The 19259-nt window shown below is 38.0% G+C and overlaps 1 protein-coding gene across 1 annotated transcript; it reads right to left on the bottom strand.

Moving 5' to 3' along the window:
• Positions 1 to 331: 331 nt before the first annotated feature.
• On the bottom strand, positions 332 to 17777 carry LOC126363106 (myosin regulatory light chain sqh). Its single transcript, XM_050007938.1, has 4 exons — positions 17656 to 17777; positions 9487 to 9683; positions 7164 to 7393; positions 332 to 1008 (listed from the first exon to the last, which is right to left on the bottom strand). Exons 2-4 carry the CDS (start codon positions 9674 to 9676, stop codon positions 904 to 906), a joined length of 525 nt encoding a protein of 174 aa, XP_049863895.1. The 5' UTR covers positions 9677 to 9683; positions 17656 to 17777; the 3' UTR covers positions 332 to 903.
• Between the last annotated feature and the right edge of the window lie 1482 nt (positions 17778 to 19259).

Below are 19259 nucleotides of genomic sequence, written 5' to 3' on the forward strand. Positions count from 1 at the left end.
GTAAGTCTTGGAATCTTTGTTTTTAATATATTTTTCCCATGTGGAAGTTTCTTTCTGTTATATATATATATATATATATATATATATATATATATATATATAATCCTAATTCGTGAATTCTTAAAAAGCCAGTTATATGCGCAATGGTATGAAAAGGAATATCTGAGTAAGTTAATGTAATGAGACGTGAAGCAAGCAGAACAGGATTGATCCTAGTAGAATAAAGGGACTAAACACAGTTTTATAGAAATGATTGTAACAGTGGTACAAACAAAAGTAACAAAAAAATAAAAATATGAGTGAATTTGTGTTAACAATTCAAACACACAACTGATTTTGTATATTTTATTAAGGAACCGTCACAGAATTCAGCTCTGACTAAAATATGGAAACAAACAAAATGTAGATGATGTCACAATTTTATGTAACAAACGTATTAAAAAATATCACATTTATGGGAAATACTGAATGTGATACTACCAGGGTACGATCATATTTCTGAATTATCAAAGTACAGAATTAAAGTTTCTTACAGACTTTAATAGGGTGAAAGAGCCAAAAATTAATAAAATATTTTCTGTACAAGTAACTTATATTAATAAGTATATGTTGGAATGAATTACACATAATAAAACACAAACAGTTTACAATTATGTCGTAATGCCTTTATCACTTCATAACAAAAGCCAAAATGCAAGTAAGAAGAAAATGCCAGTCACCTGTGGTCCCATATGCAAGGATCTTTACAACATATTTGCATCAGATTTTTTTGAAACCTACTAATAAAAAGCTAAAAAATCCAAATAAGTTAGGGTTTATTTTTACACATTTTGTAAGACATGATTGTTCTTCAACACTGTCAAGAAGTAAGGCACATCAGTATTTGACAGCTAAGATGTGATTCTACTTCTCATCTTTATCCTTGGCACCATGCTTCAAGATTCTAGTGAACTCAATATAATCAAACATCCCATTTTTTATTGGAGCTTCACGATACATTTCATCAACCTGTAAAAAAGAAATTGCGTAATTTTTAAGTATAAGAAGAAATCCTGGAAACTGTTCCTGTCGACATCAGTTTCAGTAATCAGTGAAACAAGGAATGAGTCACTCTCCTACTACAATCTAAACAAAAATGCCAAAAAAACTTTTGGTCTGGCCATATTAAAATGTTTTTGTAATTATATTTTTCTGGAAATCACAGAGCAGAACAAACTGTGAGCCTAACAACAAAAAGCTCTTTTTCAGAACCAAAAGTAACACAGTAATCAAGACACCAAAACACAGGAAAGATTTAAGTATATATAACATTACAGAATATTGTCATGCACAGAATGGAAGTACATCTCTGATGTGTTCATATTGTGAATACTGAAAACAAGACATTCAATATATCTAGCTCACTCCTGTTAACAGTCCCACTCGTTTTATTGATTTTTTTGAGGATGACTAACAGATCTTTTCTATCCTATATGTATTTGTCTCTACTTAAGGGTTTCGTAAACTAATCTGCCAACTATCAGAAAAAGCAAAATAAACTTCAGTCTCACGGCTCTCAACATGTTCACATATGCAGCAACATTTAATAATTTTGTACATTTATGATGATCTGCAGTTTTAATCAAGTGAATAGCACTTAAATTGCAGACACATAGTATATTTTTGAAGCAATCAATTTCTCCCTCAGAAGTGTGCTTCACGCGACAGACCACTTTCATTTAACTGCTTTGCAATTGTGTGATACTAGTACTAGAGCCCAAACTTTATTTTTCTTCAAAAATGCCATCTTCTCTTCCACTTTGATGTACCTTGATGTCATTGCTTCTTCAAAAATGTGACATTCAGTGATAAATGGCAGAACAGGTTGTATCTCGGGCTCCAAAACGGAAAGGTGCTTGCAGACTATATCAATCTTTCAGCTTCAATTTTTCATTTTCTCCCACTTGTTTGCTATCATCATCCTTTTCAGATTCCTCTTTAACATCACCTGCATCCTGGTCCCCCCAGGTAAAATTCAGGATATTGTCGGTGAAGAAACAATATCCCGTAACAGAGATTATCGATTTTGCATTTTTCAGTTAGTTCATGTCCTTGATTCTCAGTGCACCTACTCTTACAGGCAGAATACCAATTTTTTAAATTATCTGCAAATAAAATGAACTAAAACACCACATATAGCGGACACACACACGAGAGAGACAGAGAGAGAGAGAGAGAGAGAGAGAGAGAGAGAGAGAGAGAGAGAGAGAATGAAATACTATTTTGGATGTAATAAACAATACTGCACAAATGAAAATTGCATGCAGCCACAGCACATTGTTATTGGTTACTATCCGTCTTCCAGTGTTCAAAAGTGGTTTCTTGTTTCTATCTTCAGTTCATGACAATGCACAGCGTTTTACAAGATGATCTCTTCATTGAGGAAGAAATTGCTTCTCAGCTGAACTTCGCATATAAAAGGGAAAATCCTTCTCGAGAGTGATTGACAGTGGTAAGAAAATTTTGTTGTTTACCTCGCATTAACAGCAGTCCGCTAAAACTCTAAAATTTAGTAGGAACAAAGCTGCTTTATTGTAGCGCCAAACTTCACTTATTGTGTGCTTTAGTTGTTTCTGCTAAAAATATTTTGAGTACTCACTTGATTATAGGTTCTCATGTAAATCCAGAATGAACAACAGTCGATAACACCTGATCATTGTAGAGGGTGACTCCAAAAGAAATGCAAACTATTTTTTTTAATCCATCTTTTATTCTATATGTTTAAAAGTTTTAGATCCCTCTCAACTGCCTTACGCCATCTTGGAACCAGTGCCTGTATACCCGCACGGTAAAATTCTGGACCAATCTGTTGGAGCCACTGTTTGGCAGCATGCACAAGGGAGTCATCATCTTCAAACCTTGTTCTACGAAGAGTGTCTTTGAGTTTCCCAAAGAGATGATAGTCACATAGAGCCAGGTCAGGACTGTAAGGTGGGTGTTTCAGTGTTGTCCATCTGAGTTTTGTGATCTCTTCCATGGTTTTTATACTGACATGTGGCCGTGCACTGTCGTGCAACAGCAAAACACCCTGCTTTTGCCGATGTGGTCGAACACGACTCAGTCGAGCTTGAAGTTTCTTCAGTGTCGTCACGTATGCGTCAGAGTTTATGGTGGTTCCACTTGGCATGATGTCCACAAGCAAGAGTCCTTCGGAATCAAAAAACACCGTAGCCATAACTTTTGCAGCAGAAGGTGTGGTTTTGAATTATTTTTTTTCCTTGGGTGAATTTGCATGATGCCACTCCATTGATTGCCTCTTCATCTCTGGCAAAAAATGATGAAGCTATGTTTCATCGCCTGTCACAATTCTTCCAAGAAATTCATCTCCACCATTCTTGGAAGTCCGATATCAAATGTTTGCTCATCTTCAACACTAGTCCCAAGCAGTCGAGAAAGTTCCAAATTTTGAGGGCAGACATCCCCAAATTTTAGCCATTTTGTCAACTTCTGTAACAGGTTCCACAATATCAGCTAATATTCGTACCAGACTCGACTTAACTTATGTGTTGTGCGATTGTGTCAGTTGACAACATTCTGTAATCACAAAATTTACACTTCAAGGCAATTTTGTTAACTGCAGATTGCTGTCCATAAATAATCTTTATTATGAAATACATTTCAGGTGTGTTTGTGCATACCGTAACACAGTACAATTGGTTAAATTCCATTTTAGTAGATGGAATAAGTATGGCCTTCGCATCTAAGTCATCCCACGCTATTTGACTCTCGCCAGCTTCATTTGGCCTCTGTTTCCCCTCCATGATACCACAAACTTTTTCAGCACGAAAAATAATTTGCAACTGATATTTTCACAGTTGGAAATTCATATAGTCAAATTTCTGGATACTATAAGTCTTCAATTTATCCATCTTTGGGTAAATCTGAACGTATTTCAAACATACCGTTTTCCGCAAAAGACCAGTGAAATTGATGGTTCCAGAACCAAAGTGTCAAAACTTAAGCATCATGATTCACTAGAATAAAACTCTGATCACACAGTTAATTTGCAAAACAAATATGTATACGATTGCTTGGGCCCATAACCTGTTGTCTGTCATCATATTTTGCTGAAATTCACAGAGCAAAACAAAAGCTGAGTCAAACAACAAAACACACTTTTTATTAGAACCAAAAGTGACAGTGACAATGATGACAAAACAGCATATTTTTATGATGTTACAGAACACACTGTGCAAAGAATGAAAGTACATATCTGGTCTCTCATTACCAACACACAAATGCTGTAAACAAGCACTCAATATAACAAGCTCACACTTGTTACCATAAACCTTAAGTTCAGGTGCAGTACAGAAAAAACTTATAGAAGATATTACCTAAATTACCACATATATTTGCAATAAACACAACTACTGTTATAGCAACAATGTGGAATGGATAGATTGCTACTCCCCACATAGGGGTGGTATTCAGTTGCAGATAGGCACAATGAAGAAGACTGGTGAAATATTGAGCTTTCAGACAATTTCCTTCTTCCAAACACACACACACACACACACACACACACACACACACACACACACACACACACACACACACACCTCTGTGCCTGTGCACAGAAAAAGCGCAACTTGCACTGTATCTGGACATTTGAGTTCATTGGGCCCATTAAATGACATGAAAATAATATGGTAGAGTGTATGACTGAACTGAAGAAATTTGTTGGACGACTCCTGCTACTCCACTGAGGAGTATATTCACAAAAACTCTAACCTAACTTAGTTTATAATTATAATTAGCACTATTTGTTAAAGGACTTAAAACACTGGTCATGATGTTTAGAAGATGACCTTTCACAAATATTTACAAACTGAAAAGCACCTAGCATTGTCATTAATCTGTTATTTAAATTATGTAAAATGTACATCTTTAATTTCTGTCCATATCACAGAGCCCACACTCTGTGGGATCTATGGAATATGATTAGTGTAATTAATGATATCTGACTAAACTAGCAGCAATACTAATTTTGATTATCACTTGAAAGGACGAAGAATATGTTCTATGCATTGATGTTGAAGGAAACTGCGACTTAATTCATCTAACACAACAGGAGGCTTTTAGCAAACTAATATTAAACCAGTATGATACTGGTACGTCACGAGTCACATTGAAACGCACTTTTAATGACACCTGCTAACTGCTTATGGGGGGGGGGGGGGGAGAGAAAGAAAAAAAAAGAAGGATAGAAAGAAAGAAAGAAAGAAGAAGAAACTCAAAGATTTTATGAGGTGTGTGAGAAAAGTAAGACTTATTTTTTGTATATCAAAATTTTTATTTTTTTTCAAACAATAATGACCCCCTCAAAGTAGTCCCCTTTGGTAGCTGCGCACCAGCATATCAGTTGTTCCCAGTCTTGGCAGCAGCACTGAAAAGCTTTTAAACTAGTAGGGCCCTTAACATATTGGTCACATTATTTTGAATGATCTTCAGAATTCCAAAATGACATCCATATTAAGACTTTTTCAATTTAGAGCAAAGAAAAAATGACACAGACTCAGATAAGGTAAACAGGAGGCTTTTGGAACAATAAGAATGCCTTTTGAGGTCAAAAATTCCATGATGAAGTAGGAGTGTGACATCAGGTGTTGTCATCTTATATATTTGACGATTTCATCAGTTATTGAAGTATAGTCTCCCTAACAAGGTTCATCTCCAACATGTTCTCGGCCTTGATTTGTGCCAGCAAAAAACTTGTGCTCTTGATAAGGAATGTTCCCCACTGGCCTGTTTCAAATTTTCAAAGGTCACAATGGCAGACTAACAGAGTTTAACCCAAAACTTGATGGTATAACACTGTTCTAAATCCCTGTGTATCATTTTCATAACGCACAACAACAACAACAACAACAACAACAACAACAACAACCCAACTTCAGTGATGACACACTCGAAAATCACATGAGGGCTGTTCTGAGTTGAAACTCTGACTGAGCATCTGGAACAGATGAACACACCAGTCTCCACAAACAGAACAAACAACATTGCCATATTGCTCACAGTCTTGTCAATCTCATTACTTTTCTCACATGCCTGGAATATTCTTGAAAAATTATATCACAGATGAGGAGGGATTTATAACTAACTTGTTATGCTAATGTGTGTATCTTGTCCATTTTGCAGTAGAAGTTTTCTGCTATATATGAATTCCAGCATAATTTTCCCCTCAAAAAGCAAATCATTTACCTCAATAAGGAACATAAAAATACACTGAGGTAACAAGTCATGGAATACTCCCCATATCGTGTCTGAATTCCTTTATCGGGGGAATTGCAGCAACTCTATATGGCATGGGCTCAACAAGTCATTGGAAGTTTCCTGCAGAAATATTGAGCCATGCTGTTTTTTAGCCATCCAGACCACAGCTGTCCCGCTTCATCTAGGGTCCACTCAGTATGGTCACAAGCCCAGGAGAAGCGGTGCAAGTGAAGTCCTGCTGTTAGCGAAAGACATTTACATTGGTGATCTGCTGTTATAGCCCGTTAATGCCGAATTTCACCACTATGTTGTAACAGATGTGTTTGTCCTTTGTCCCACACCAGTTTCTGCAGTTATTTTACTTAGTGTTGCTTGCCTTAGGAACAAGCAACTCTATGCAAATGTCGCTGCTCTCGGTTGTTAAGTGAAGACTTTTGACCTCTGTATTATCCATGGTGAGAGGTAATGCCTGAAATCTGGTATTCTCAGCACAATCTTGGCACTGTAGATCTCTGAATATCTAATTTCCTCTTGACTTCCAAAATGGATTATCCCACGTGTCTAGCTCTGACTATCCTTCCGTGTTCAAAGCCTTAACTCCTGTTGTGTGGCTACAGTCACATCAGAAACCTTTTCACATGATTCACGTAAGTACAAATAACAGCTCTTCCAATGCACCGCCCTTTTAGACCTTGTGTGCACAATACTGCTGCCATATGTAAATGTGCATATTGCTATCCCATGACTTTTCACCTCAGTGTATATGGCACACACTAAAACAGACCAACAGGACTAACAGAATAATATTACAAATCTGATGCAACAATTTGAAAAAAAATTGTAATATAGCTAATTACTTTCGAAAGTTCCTATGAAAATATTTTCCACTAGAGAACACTTTTCCTTACCTCTTCATCTGTGAATCTGTCACCCATTGATGTCAGGAGTTCTCTAAGTCGTTCCTCATTAATGACTCCTTTGTTCTCTTCATCAAAACACCCAAATGCATTTTTAATTACATCTTCTGGATCAGTGCCCTGTAGACGTTCTCCAAACAGTGTCAGAAACATTGTGAAATTTATTGGGCCCGGAGCTTCATTCATCATTGCCTCAAGATACTCATCAGATACATCTTTTCCTGCAAAAAAAGATACTGTGTAATAATCAGTTCAAATGTTGGTGATTGTGAAGCCATTATTAGATATGATTTTTGTGTGTATTGAAATTCAGGAATGAATCCATATACCACATTTATATCGCGCCATCATATAAACAATGGAAAGACCAGGTAGGAATATCAACAATATCATGAGAAGAACAGATTGCTACTCACCATAAAGATGGCATGTAGAGTTGCATACAGGCACAATGGAAAGATCTGAAATGTGAGGTTCAACAGCCATTAGGTATTTTATAAAATGCATTTTAATCATCAGCTGTTTCTTTGTCCCATTAGTCGTCTACTAGTTTCGGTTATTAACCATCCTCAAGGATGTAAAGTATAAGAGATTAGTTAAAAGCATTCTATATTCTTTTGAAGGTGAACAACACCAAAATTATCTAGTGAAATTGTACACTTTGTCTTACAATACTGACACTCATATCTTATGAGAAACAGACAGACATCACAGGAGAAACAAGACAAACAGTTATGAGTAACTGTTTGTCTAGTTTCTTCTATGATGTCTGTCTGTTTGACATTAAGATATGAGTGTCACTATTGCAAGACAAATTGTACAATTTCAATATTGTTCAGCTTCAAAGAAATATGGGATGCTTTACCCTACATCCTGGGTGATGGCTAATAACCGAAAACAGCAGATGACTAAAGGGACAAATAAATAGCTGATGGTCAAAATGCATTTTATATAAAAAAAAAGTATGAAAAGACTGCTACACAGTTAACTTTCAGTTCCGCCAGAGCCTTCTTCAGAAGCACCCCCCCCCCCCACTCTCTCTCTCTCTCTCACACACACACACACACACACACACACACACACACACACAAACTGGTATTCCCACTAACACCAACCTATCAGAATTCCGGAGATGGGAACCTGCCCTTCTTCCCGTTACCCACCAGGCATCAACCTCCGCTAATTTCAAATTGCCACCATTCATACCTCACCTGTCATTCAACAACATCCTTGCCTCTGTACTTCCCCCTCGACTGACATATCTGCCCAAACTCTTTGCCTTTACGTGTGTGTGTGTGTGTGTGTGTGTGTGTGTGTGTGTGTGTGTGTGTGTGTGTGTGTGTGTGGGCGCGCGCGCGCGCATATACCTGTCCTTTTTTCTCTCTAAGGTAAGTGTGTCTATCAACATACCAACGCTTTCGTTTGGTAAGTTATATCATCTTTGTTTTTAGATATATTTTTACATATTGTTTCTATCACCATTCATGTGGTCTCGCAAAATTGTACCAATCTCTAACACCCTGTAAATTGAGCCACAGTGGGAAAAAAGCAAGGGCCTAACCCATTACTGAAACAAGGAAGAAAACAATTACAACCTTGGCATATAAAGTAGCATTAGAACATTCTGATTATGATTTCACGGCTACTAGAGAATGAAACTACACATAGTCATAAAGTAATTTGGCTGGTTATATAAGAATTGAAGTAAAGTAGGATCACAGACTGAAGAGCCTAAGTCACAAAAACGACCTAACAAAGTGAGAAATAATGCAACATATTCAAAACAGGTCAACGGCTGGAAAGGGATATAAGCAAATTAATTTCCTCCTCCAAGTCTTACACTGTTTTCAGCAAGAGAATATTTATTAAAGAAGAATACCAAATTGTACTGCAGAAGTATTTATTTACTTTAATTACAAAAATCTTTTGAGGCTGCATACTATACACAACTGTTGGTGCAGTCTACCAGTTAACTTTTAGATATGTCCCTTCCCAAAGTGACGAGTTACATCACGTGACTGAATCAACTGAGTGTCGGACTAAATGAATGGAAAAGCTGTATAGATATTCACTAGTAAACAAGTAAGACTATGCTCAACACTACCTTCAAAACATAACAAAACTGATTTCAAAAAAGTGATCATGTCAAAGCCAAAGTGTTATTAACATACACTAACTTTCATGCTATGAATATATATAACTATTTTAGTGCAAATATTACATTATTTAATATAGGTATCATTACTTGTTATGTACGAGAACTGCTTTCTCTAATAGCACTAAGTTCATGTCACTTGACAGCAAAATTACTTACCTAAAGATGCCAGCATCTCATGAAGATCATCTTTATCAACAAAGCCATCACGATTCTGATCAATCATGTTGAATGCTTCCTTGAATTCTTGTATTTGTGCTTGATCAAACATTGCAAATACATTAGAAGTTGCCCTCTGCGCACGTTTCTTGGTCGTGGCACGACGTCCTGCAGTCTTGCGTGAAGACATGTTTAATCTGAAAGGATAGACAAGTTTTAAACATTAGAATTGTGTGTGCACTATCCGCTTTCACATAACAAATAAGGTTAACATTCCTAAACTGTTTATGATGTGTCATAAGAAAACTCAAAACAGCAATTTCCTTCAAATGCAATACTTGAAGACAGGCAAATCATCATCAGTAAATGAGCTTTTAGATTTTCAAAACTGAAAAGTTTCAACCATGATTTCTAGAAAACCTTTATACCACTTTTAGGTCTAGCTGTGGAGACAGGAAGAACATAATCTGTCAATCCATGTAAGAGAGTAAATTATTTATTTTATTTAACACACATAGGCCCAATCTGGTGTAAAACTAACAATAAATCTTAACAGAAGAGTCTTCAGTTTTTATGCTGCTCTAGTATCTTGTCAATAAGAGAATGTCCAATGCTCCAGCTATGACTCCAATACAAACTACAGTCAATTCTCAATTTGAAAGTCAACAGACTGGGGAACAAGTTCAAATTGTCTAGACTTCAAATAATTGAGGGGACAGAGGGTGGGGGTGGAGGGGTGGTGGGGGTGGGGGGTGCGGGGGACAAATAAATGAGAGTGTGATTGAAAGTAAACTCTAGCATGTGGAGTTGGCAGTTGTGCTTTATCATCTTCCTTTTTCTCATCCAGACAAGCCAACCACAGACACCAATGTCATTGTCATCAACATGGATGAGATATTCAAAGCTTAACTCACCACAGCTGGGTAGAAGTTACCACCATGAGTCTGGTAGGATTGAATTTGCTAGTTATTGAAACTCTATTGGCTGTTCTGCGTTCTCTCTTTGGATTACAAACCCACACTTTTTGAAGCAGTTATAAAGAGTGGTAGGGTTGACATCTGTCCAGGCCTTGTCAATCATGGTTACAGCAGTCAAAACTTATGTCCATTGCCTCACCTTTTTCAATGCTCTCCAGCACAATGGAACAATTTTTAAAATTTTCTGGGAAGGAAAGTTGCTACTCACCATGGTTGAGGCGGGGAGGGATAGTATGGTGCGGGGTGGTGGGCAGTGAAGTGCTGCAGGTTAGACGGAGGGTAGGAGAGAAGTGGGGAGGAGGGAGAGGAGCGGAGAAGGATAGAAATAAAAGGAGTGGGCGTGGTGGTGGAATGATGCCTGTATAGTGCTGGAATGGGAATAGGGAAGAGGCTGGATGGGTGAGAACAGTGACTATCGAGGGTTGAGGCCAGGAGGGAATTTAGGATGTATTGCAGGGAAAGTTCCCACCTGCACAATTCAGAAAAGCTGGTGTTGGTGGGAAGGATCCATATGGCACAGGCTGTGAAGCAGTCATTGAAATGAAAGGTATTGTGTTTGGCAGCATGTTCAGCAACAGGGTGGTCCACTTGTTTCTTGGCAACCAGACTAGAATAGGTGGTGGTGGTGGGATGTAAGGGACAGATCTTGCATCTAGGTCTATTACAGGAGCTATGAGCCATGGCTCTAGCCCGGTCACTAACATCACCCACCCCATCAAAAGCAGGGCTACCTATGAAACCAGTCATGTGGTCTACAAGCTAAGCTGCAACCACTTTGCTGTATTCTATGTAGGCATGACAACCAACAAACTGTCTGGCTGCATGAATGGTCACCAACAAACTGTGGCCAAGAAACAAGTGCACCACCCTGTTGCTGAACACATTGCCAAACACATTTTTAAAAGACACAACATATGCATTTCTGCACATCTAGCTGTACTACATTAACAGTAAGTGTGACACATGATGACAAAATATTAAATAGGGCAGAAATTTCATTAATTCTTAGATGTACATACTGATGAGGATTGAAACTGGAAAAAGCAGACATTAGAACTCTTAAAACAACTTAGTGCCGCTACATTTGCCCTTAGAATAATTGCAAATCTTGGGAGAGAGAAATCAGCAAGATATATTGGCATTCAATAATATCACAGGGAATAATGATCTATGGTAACTCATCTTTAAGGAAGTCTTCATTGCTCAAAAACATACTGCAAGAATTACGTGGTGCTCACCCATCATCATCTTTCAGACATCTGTTTAAGGATTTGGGCATCTGACTGATGCTTCATAGCACCACAAAGTTTGTTGTAAATTTGTAAATAATCTATTGTAGTTCAAATGGAACAATGACATATGTAATTACAATAACAGAAGGAAAAATGAAATTCTTGACTCTACCATTAAGTTATCTTTAGCACAAAAACGGATGCACAATGCTGCAACTTATTCCGTCACATACAATGTCTGACAGACAGCAGAGTAGAACTTTAAAACAAACCGAAAAAGTTTCTACTTGACAGTTTCTGTTCTCTACAAGAATTTCTGTTAATGTAGCCTAACATGTGAAAGGTGCTGGGTAGTAATTACTGGCATGCATCTGTATATGTAATAATAATAATAATAATTATAATAATAATAATAATAATAATAATGAGAAGAAGAAGTAAACAAAAGAAAAGATTCTTATTTATGTTCAGCATGCAGCCATATTTACAAATTAATTTGCGAAGTGAACATAACATGACTCATTCCACATACCACATCGTTACAATTTATCATGCAAATAATCCCTACAGCATGAAACCAACCAACCACCCAACCAATACCTACAGGAGTTTCATCGTATATTTTTTTTCTGAGTGAAAGACAAAAAGCACTTTTGATGTTTCAGCTTCCATTAGCATATGAGAATGGGGAGGATTTAGTACACATTTATTTTCAGTGTTAAATAATCATCTCATAACTTGATAGTGATTAATGAGAATTTCTGTTTTCATACCAGTACAAATTGCTATTGAGTCAGAAAATGCAAACATCCATTGTAGCACAAGAATAAAATTACTCTTAAGTTATGGGAAGGCTCAATTAGGTAAAGCTATACACTGAAAGCAAAAAGGTAATGAAACAAAAAATGTAAACGGAAATTAATAATTACTTATACCTCCGTAATATCAAGAAACTTAAGAGAAATTCCTGAAAATAATAGCTTCATGAACAAAGCTAAAAGTAAAATCGAGGTTATCACACAAAAGCTTTTTAAATGATGTGACCCCAAAAAGATAGAGGAGACAGGCTAATCACAAAACTCAAAACCTGAGCACCCACATGAGAATTACAGCACTAAGAGATAGCCGCAATAAGCCAAGTACGAAATGGAGTTTTCATTGAGACAGTAACTGAGAAAAAGAGACCAACCAACACTGAATAGCTGTCTATGAGTTAGAAATAATTCCATCAGCAATTTTACCAGTTTCTTCTCTGGCATAGTACACAATGCTCTGCCAAAGTTAAATACAGTAACACAACATAATGAATGAAAGTTCAGGAGCAGCACGTTGTCAAAGGTCTCAGAGTCAAGCACAGGAAGTTGGACGTCATATGGCACGAGATCAGTGTAACTATTGCAATGAATAGGGCTCCCCCCCCCCCCCCCCCCACACATACACACAATGTGTGCCAATCAGCGAGCAGTTACTGTGCATTGTGGCGATGTTCATTACAATGTGACCTGGAGACAACATTTGAATAACTCCACACAGGGGAGAATCATTACAAAACTGGAAGAAGAACAAACTGTGATGAGTGTAGCCTAAGAGTCTGTTATTGCTTACAGCACTGTTTCGTGTACAAGGGGTACATTCTGAACCACAGGCACTGCTACCCGAAGGAGAGGCGGTGGTCAACCAGTCAAATGCAGCAGCAGATGACCACTACATTGTGCAACACTCAAGAAGGGACCCACATCAAACAGCAGGTGCAATTGCAACCACATTTAACAGGACTGCAAGACACCAAATTTCATGCAAAGACAATAGGGACTGGCCTAATAAAGAGTGGACCGGTGTTCCACTCAGATGTGCCCAATTTCAGTTCGAGTTGTGGTTCTGGACACACACCCATATGACAAGAGGTGAAAACACGTAATGCACCCAGAAATATTGTCAAACACGATCATTATAATGGTCCAGGTGTTAAGATGTGGGAAGGCATAATGTTGCATGGGTGTGCTGACTTGAAAATCTTTGAACGCACAAACTCACCAGTCACTGCTAGTTTGACACTGTAATCCTTCCCAATGTGTGTCTCAGGGGTGCATCTGACCCGAACTTCATTTTTATGGATGACAATGTGCAACCACATAAAACAGTGCATACAGAGAAGTTCTCAAAATGAGAAGATATTTGGCAAATGAACTGGCCTACCTGTTTCCTTGACTTTAATCCCATTCAGCACGTGTGGGATGTGGCGGTGGGACGTACTGCAGTACACTCACATGTAAAGTAACGACCTTCCAGCAGTTGTCAACTGCACTGATGGGAGGAATGGAACATCCTACCATAAGAATTCCTTACCAACTTTGTACCCAGCTTGGGAGAATGTTGCAGAGCATGTACACTGTTGTCCAACATGATTACACATTCTATTAACAATCATGGCTTTTGTAATATGCAGCAGATTTTCACAAATCACAGTGACTTCAGCATAATTGACTCTCCAATCATTTGTACTGCTCCCAGCTACCTACTATACTATTCATATAACTATAATTATATAATTACTTTAGCAGTTTTTTTCTACATATAATTCAAGTTTCATTGAGCTTTGTTACTTGGCAGTGATGTCACGTGGAAATTACTACAGTGCTTAACTTTTGCATGCCAATGTATTAACGAATATTGATAACCTATAAAAGCAACTTAACAATATTATAAAAACAATGTAAAGTACACTGATGCGCAAATGATTTTTGGAACAATATGACATTAGATGAAGGCCCTAAAGATATACAGAGAAATAAGCAAATCAACCAACTTCCATGCTGTACCATGAACCAAATTTGCCATGAGTAACTTGCCATTTTATGGAGTTGCTGACAGGTCTCACTCCTAATTTGTCAGACTTAAGCAACTTAGAGCCTTTATATATTTTTAAAAAATGTGTTCACCTGAAACTTCCTGGCAGATTTTAACTTTCTGCCTAACTGGGACTCAAACCTGAGGCTGCAGCTTTTGCCACACACTGCTGCAGAGTGAAAATTCTGTTCTGTGCTAACTTCATTTTGCCAAGGTATGTGGGGCACAGTACAAGACAGTGATTTTGAATTTCGTAATAAATTTCTACAGCTGATAAAAGGATAGCCAAAGCATTGACAATTGCTACATAATCATCTATTTTGCAGAGTATGTAACCCAACAGATGTCTGTAAACAACTGAGATGATGTGGCAGTTAAGACACTGGACACTCATTTGGGAGAATTATGGTTCAAATACCTACCTGGGCACTCACATTAAAGTTTTTCTTACACCAAATGCCACGATGGCTCGTTTGAAAAGCATACTACTGGTTTCCTTCCCCAAACTGAACTTTTCCTCAATCTTGTCAACATGTTAAATGCTAATGTCTTTGTTACTTTGACATTCATGTCATTCTTTTACATCAAGAGACAGTAATAAAAAAATACACTACTGGGCATTAAAATTGCTACACCACGAAGATGACGTGCTACTGACGCGAAATTTAACCGACAGAAAGAAGGTGCTGTGATATGCAAATGATTAGCTTTTCAGAGCATTCACACAAGGTTGGTGTCAGTGGCGACACCTACACCGTGATGACATAAGGAAAGTTTCCAACCGATTTCTCATACACAAACAGCAGTTGACCAGCGTTGCCGGGTGAAACGTCGTTGTGATGCCTTGTGTAAGGAGGAAAAATGAGTACCATCACGTTTCCGACTTTGATAAAGGTTGGATTGTAGCTCATCTCAATTGTGGTTTATCATATCACGACATTGCTGTTCGCGTTGGTCGAGATCCAATGACTGTTAGCAGAATATGGAATCGGTGGGTTCAGGAGAGTAATATGGAACATCGTGCTGGATACCAGCGGTCTCTTACCACTAGCAGTCGAGATGAAAGGCATTGTATCCGCATGGCTGTAAATGGATCATGTAGCCACGTCTCGATCCCTGAGTCAACAGATGGGGACTTTTGCGAGACAACAACCATCTGCACGAACAGTTCGACGGCATTTGCAGCAGCATGGACTATCAGCTCGGAGACCACGGCTGCGGTTACCCCTGACGCTGCACCACAGACAGGAGCTCCTGCGATGGTGTACTCCACGACAAACCTGGGTTCATGAATGGCAAAACGTCATTTTTTCAGATGAATCCAGGTTCTGTTTACAACAGCATGATGGTCCCATCAATGTTTGGTGACACTGAGGTGAACGCACATTGAAAGCGTGTATTCGTCATCGCCTTACTGGCGTATCAACCGGCGTGATGGTATGGGGGTGCCATTGGTTACACGTCTCGGTCACCTCTTGTTCGCATTGACGGCACTTTGAACAGTGGACGATACATTTCAGATGTGTTACGACCTGTGGCTCTACCCTTCATTCAATCCCTGTGAAACCCTACATTTCAGCAGGATAAAGCCCAACCGCATGTATCAGGTCCTGTACGGGCCTTTCTGGATGCAGAAAATGTTCTACTGCTGCCCTGGCTGTACCTGTACAAGCCATACAAGCTCTGTTTGACTCACTGCCCAGGCATATCAAGGCCTTTATTATGGCCAGAGGTGGTTGTTCTGGGTACTGATTTCTCAGGATCTATGCACCCAAATTGTGTGAAAATGTAATCACATGCCAGTTCTAGTATAATGCATTTGTCCAATGAATACCAGTTTATCATCCGCATTTCTTCTTGGTGTAGCAATTTTAATGGCCAGTAGTGTATGTTTCAGTGTGTGACATCATTGTATTGCTGTTGTGTTAGGGATTTGTAGACCCCATCTTCTCACAAAGCAAATTAAACAAACAGCTGGATCAATTTATTGCTAATCTGGAGCTAACATTTTTGTGTTAACTGGCATTATCTAATATCCTTGAACTGTGAATTTCTTATTTGTTTGTTTTTGACAAGGTGCAAAGACTGAATTTATTTTGTTTTCTTACACTTACATTTTTCTCTAAAACTTGGTGGTACAAGCCCTTGCTTAAATACCAACCTCATCAGAACAAGCATATTCAAAAGTATCTATGCAAGGCCTCCTCTGCGGAAACTGGGGCTGTTACTGCCACTGCTCTTTTAATCTTATTCCTTGGCACAGCAACATAAAGTTGACCTTTTCTGTACTGCATGTAAAATCATATTTAAACAAAAGATTTCACTATATCTTTGTTAAATACAAGAAATATTCTCAAACAGTGATAATCTGACTGAATTTCTGTTAGGCCTTACAGTGACTACATGATAGTATTAGGAATCGTTTTAACTAAAATAACGTATTTCTAGTTACTATGCAAAGAAAAAAACACAGCTTCTTAAGTTGTTCTTACATCATATTTACAATTGTTTGCATTTTCTTCACTGCACCTGACAGAGTGCAGGTGTGGTTATAGTTTCAGGTTCTACAAATAACATCTGAGAAGTTATATATTCGGCACACTAATTCTTTTATAAATACATGTCTGCTCAATACTTACTAGTACAGGCTGAGGCGATAACCACAGCTGCACTCTGGCAGTTGCAGTGAAACAATGCAAATATTTGGAAAGGACAACTTTTTTGATAATAAAATGAAAGTACTGTAGTAATAGTGTGTGCGCTAATAATATAAAATCAGTCTTTGTGACTTGCAGTTACTCTCCATAACACAAGGAAGTACAGCTGCGACTATTACTACTGCACCAAACATCACACACAGCGACAACTAAATACTTCAGAAAATGAAAGAAGGGCGAGGGATTACTAAGATTTCATTTGAGGGCATTTATTCGAAACTAGATATACTATAATATCGAAAAATATTTCTTTTAGTTCACCGCCGTGCTAGCAGATAATAACAGCACAGCAGCTGACAGTTTCTTACAACAAAAACATTTTAATGTACAGTATTGCAGAAAATTTTTTGTACCCCGGCATCCTAAGCTTAAAGTATGTTGCACGTCTGAAATTACCTGGTTTCAGGTACCTGCCGTCAAATTTCCGAGCCCACAACTGCCACAATGTTCGTATAAACGCCTTGATGACTCAGATGTAAACACCCCACCACACCCGTAGCGACCGAGATATTTCAAAACAACTGAAGCATCAATACAGGTCCACCAACCAATAAATAGAGTGTGGTATTTCTATTTTTGTGTCCTTTAAGGCAGAATTCACAGTCATGTGAAAATGTGCATTATAATAGTCATATAATTAATTCTGCTCTGCATTACTTGCTTAGAAACAAGTCTCGTGGGTATAATAAACTTGTTCAGCTATTCGGTAGCTCACTTATAGGTTGGCTTACCTGCAGCAGCTTCGTAATTGTAGCGGAATGTAGAGTATGGATATGTCAAGAATTTGAGTTTTTATTGATCATTGAGCCAAAGTATACATATTGTTGAGATGACTTTCGATATTTCCCAGTACATTTGTTGCCACCGGAAAAGCATTTCAGAAGTTCACTCTGTACCAGGAATTTTTGAGCTGATTTTTAACTCGTATGTTCAACACTCATTTTAGTGCCATATAAAGCACAGCTGATTGCCCTAATAAGGGTAAGTGGGACGCGGGAGAAACTCTCCATAAAAAGTATTGGATGGTGAAGAAAACTGCGCCGTTCTTGTGAAACGCGCTGCTGTATTTTCCGAGTATTATAAATACCTCAAAATTCTATTATTACTTGAACAGTTTGTCTTTCTGCTCATTAAATTCAGTTGGATTCCTCATCTATAATGAGAAAGTTTGTTTGGTCATATGTGCAGCAGCGACAAATGCTGTGTGTCAGCTACGTAATTACTGCCTCTTAATAGCGCTGAAGTCTAAAACGATAACGGTTCCGCCTTTTTTATGTAATGTCTTAGGTTGCTACTTAAAACAAAGCGATTCAGCAGAACACTTCAGTTCTGATTAGCGACGGTCATACTGGGACCCCGCCCATCCCAGTGACAAAAATAACCATTTAGCTGAGTAACCGTGTTCCCTTACCCGCAACGGATGCGTCTCAAAAGACGTACTGGTATCAGGTTTCTTATGCCCACCGCATGCATAATTTAATTACATGTTGGTAGTATTTAAAAACGAAAAACCAATGCAATGCGAACAAGAGCATAGTTGAGCAATGGGTGGGTTTCGGTATTAAGAAATATATTATCAGAACTTATTCTGTACGTGTGTAATCTGCCATACTGTTCTCTTCAAACTAAGAAAAATTGACGTAGAGTGTATCAGAGCATTCCATGTTTGTGAAGGCATGAATTTATCATTATAATGGTACTGTCAAAAGAGCAGACTTCAGCATCAAGATATAAAGAAGAAAAGAAATATTGGCAACTGTACCAAAATAGTCTGCACATCTATTCAAATATAGGGGTAGAGTGGTATTTAAAAAGATAAGTTAAGCTCAAGAAAAGGAAGGTTTTTCAGTAAGTCAAACAATAACATAATTCAGAACTCTAGCGCTATGGAATATAGTATATAACAAAGAGTAAGAAGTATTGAGCTCTAGTCACTGGCGACAAAGTATATATTCGAAGAAAAAAAGAACAGCTTAATACAACCATGCAGCAAAAGGTCG

This window comes from Schistocerca gregaria, chromosome 1 (genome assembly GCF_023897955.1).
Source record: "Schistocerca gregaria isolate iqSchGreg1 chromosome 1, iqSchGreg1.2, whole genome shotgun sequence".
NCBI lineage: Eukaryota > Metazoa > Arthropoda > Insecta > Orthoptera > Acrididae > Schistocerca > Schistocerca gregaria.

Bases quoted from the DNA above. Each gene is read 5' to 3' on its own strand.
- LOC126363106 (XM_050007938.1), bottom strand. From the start codon at position 9,676: ATGTCTTCACGCAAGACTGCAGGACGTCGTGCCACGACCAAGAAACGT. The intron at 7,394-9,486 runs GTAAGTAATTTT...CTTTTTTTGCAG, and splicing joins TGAGATGCTGGCATCTTTAG to GAAAAGATGTATCTGATGAG. The intron at 1,009-7,163 runs GTAAGGAAAAGT...TCTTTTTTACAG, and splicing joins ACAGATTCACAGATGAAGAG to GTTGATGAAATGTATCGTGA.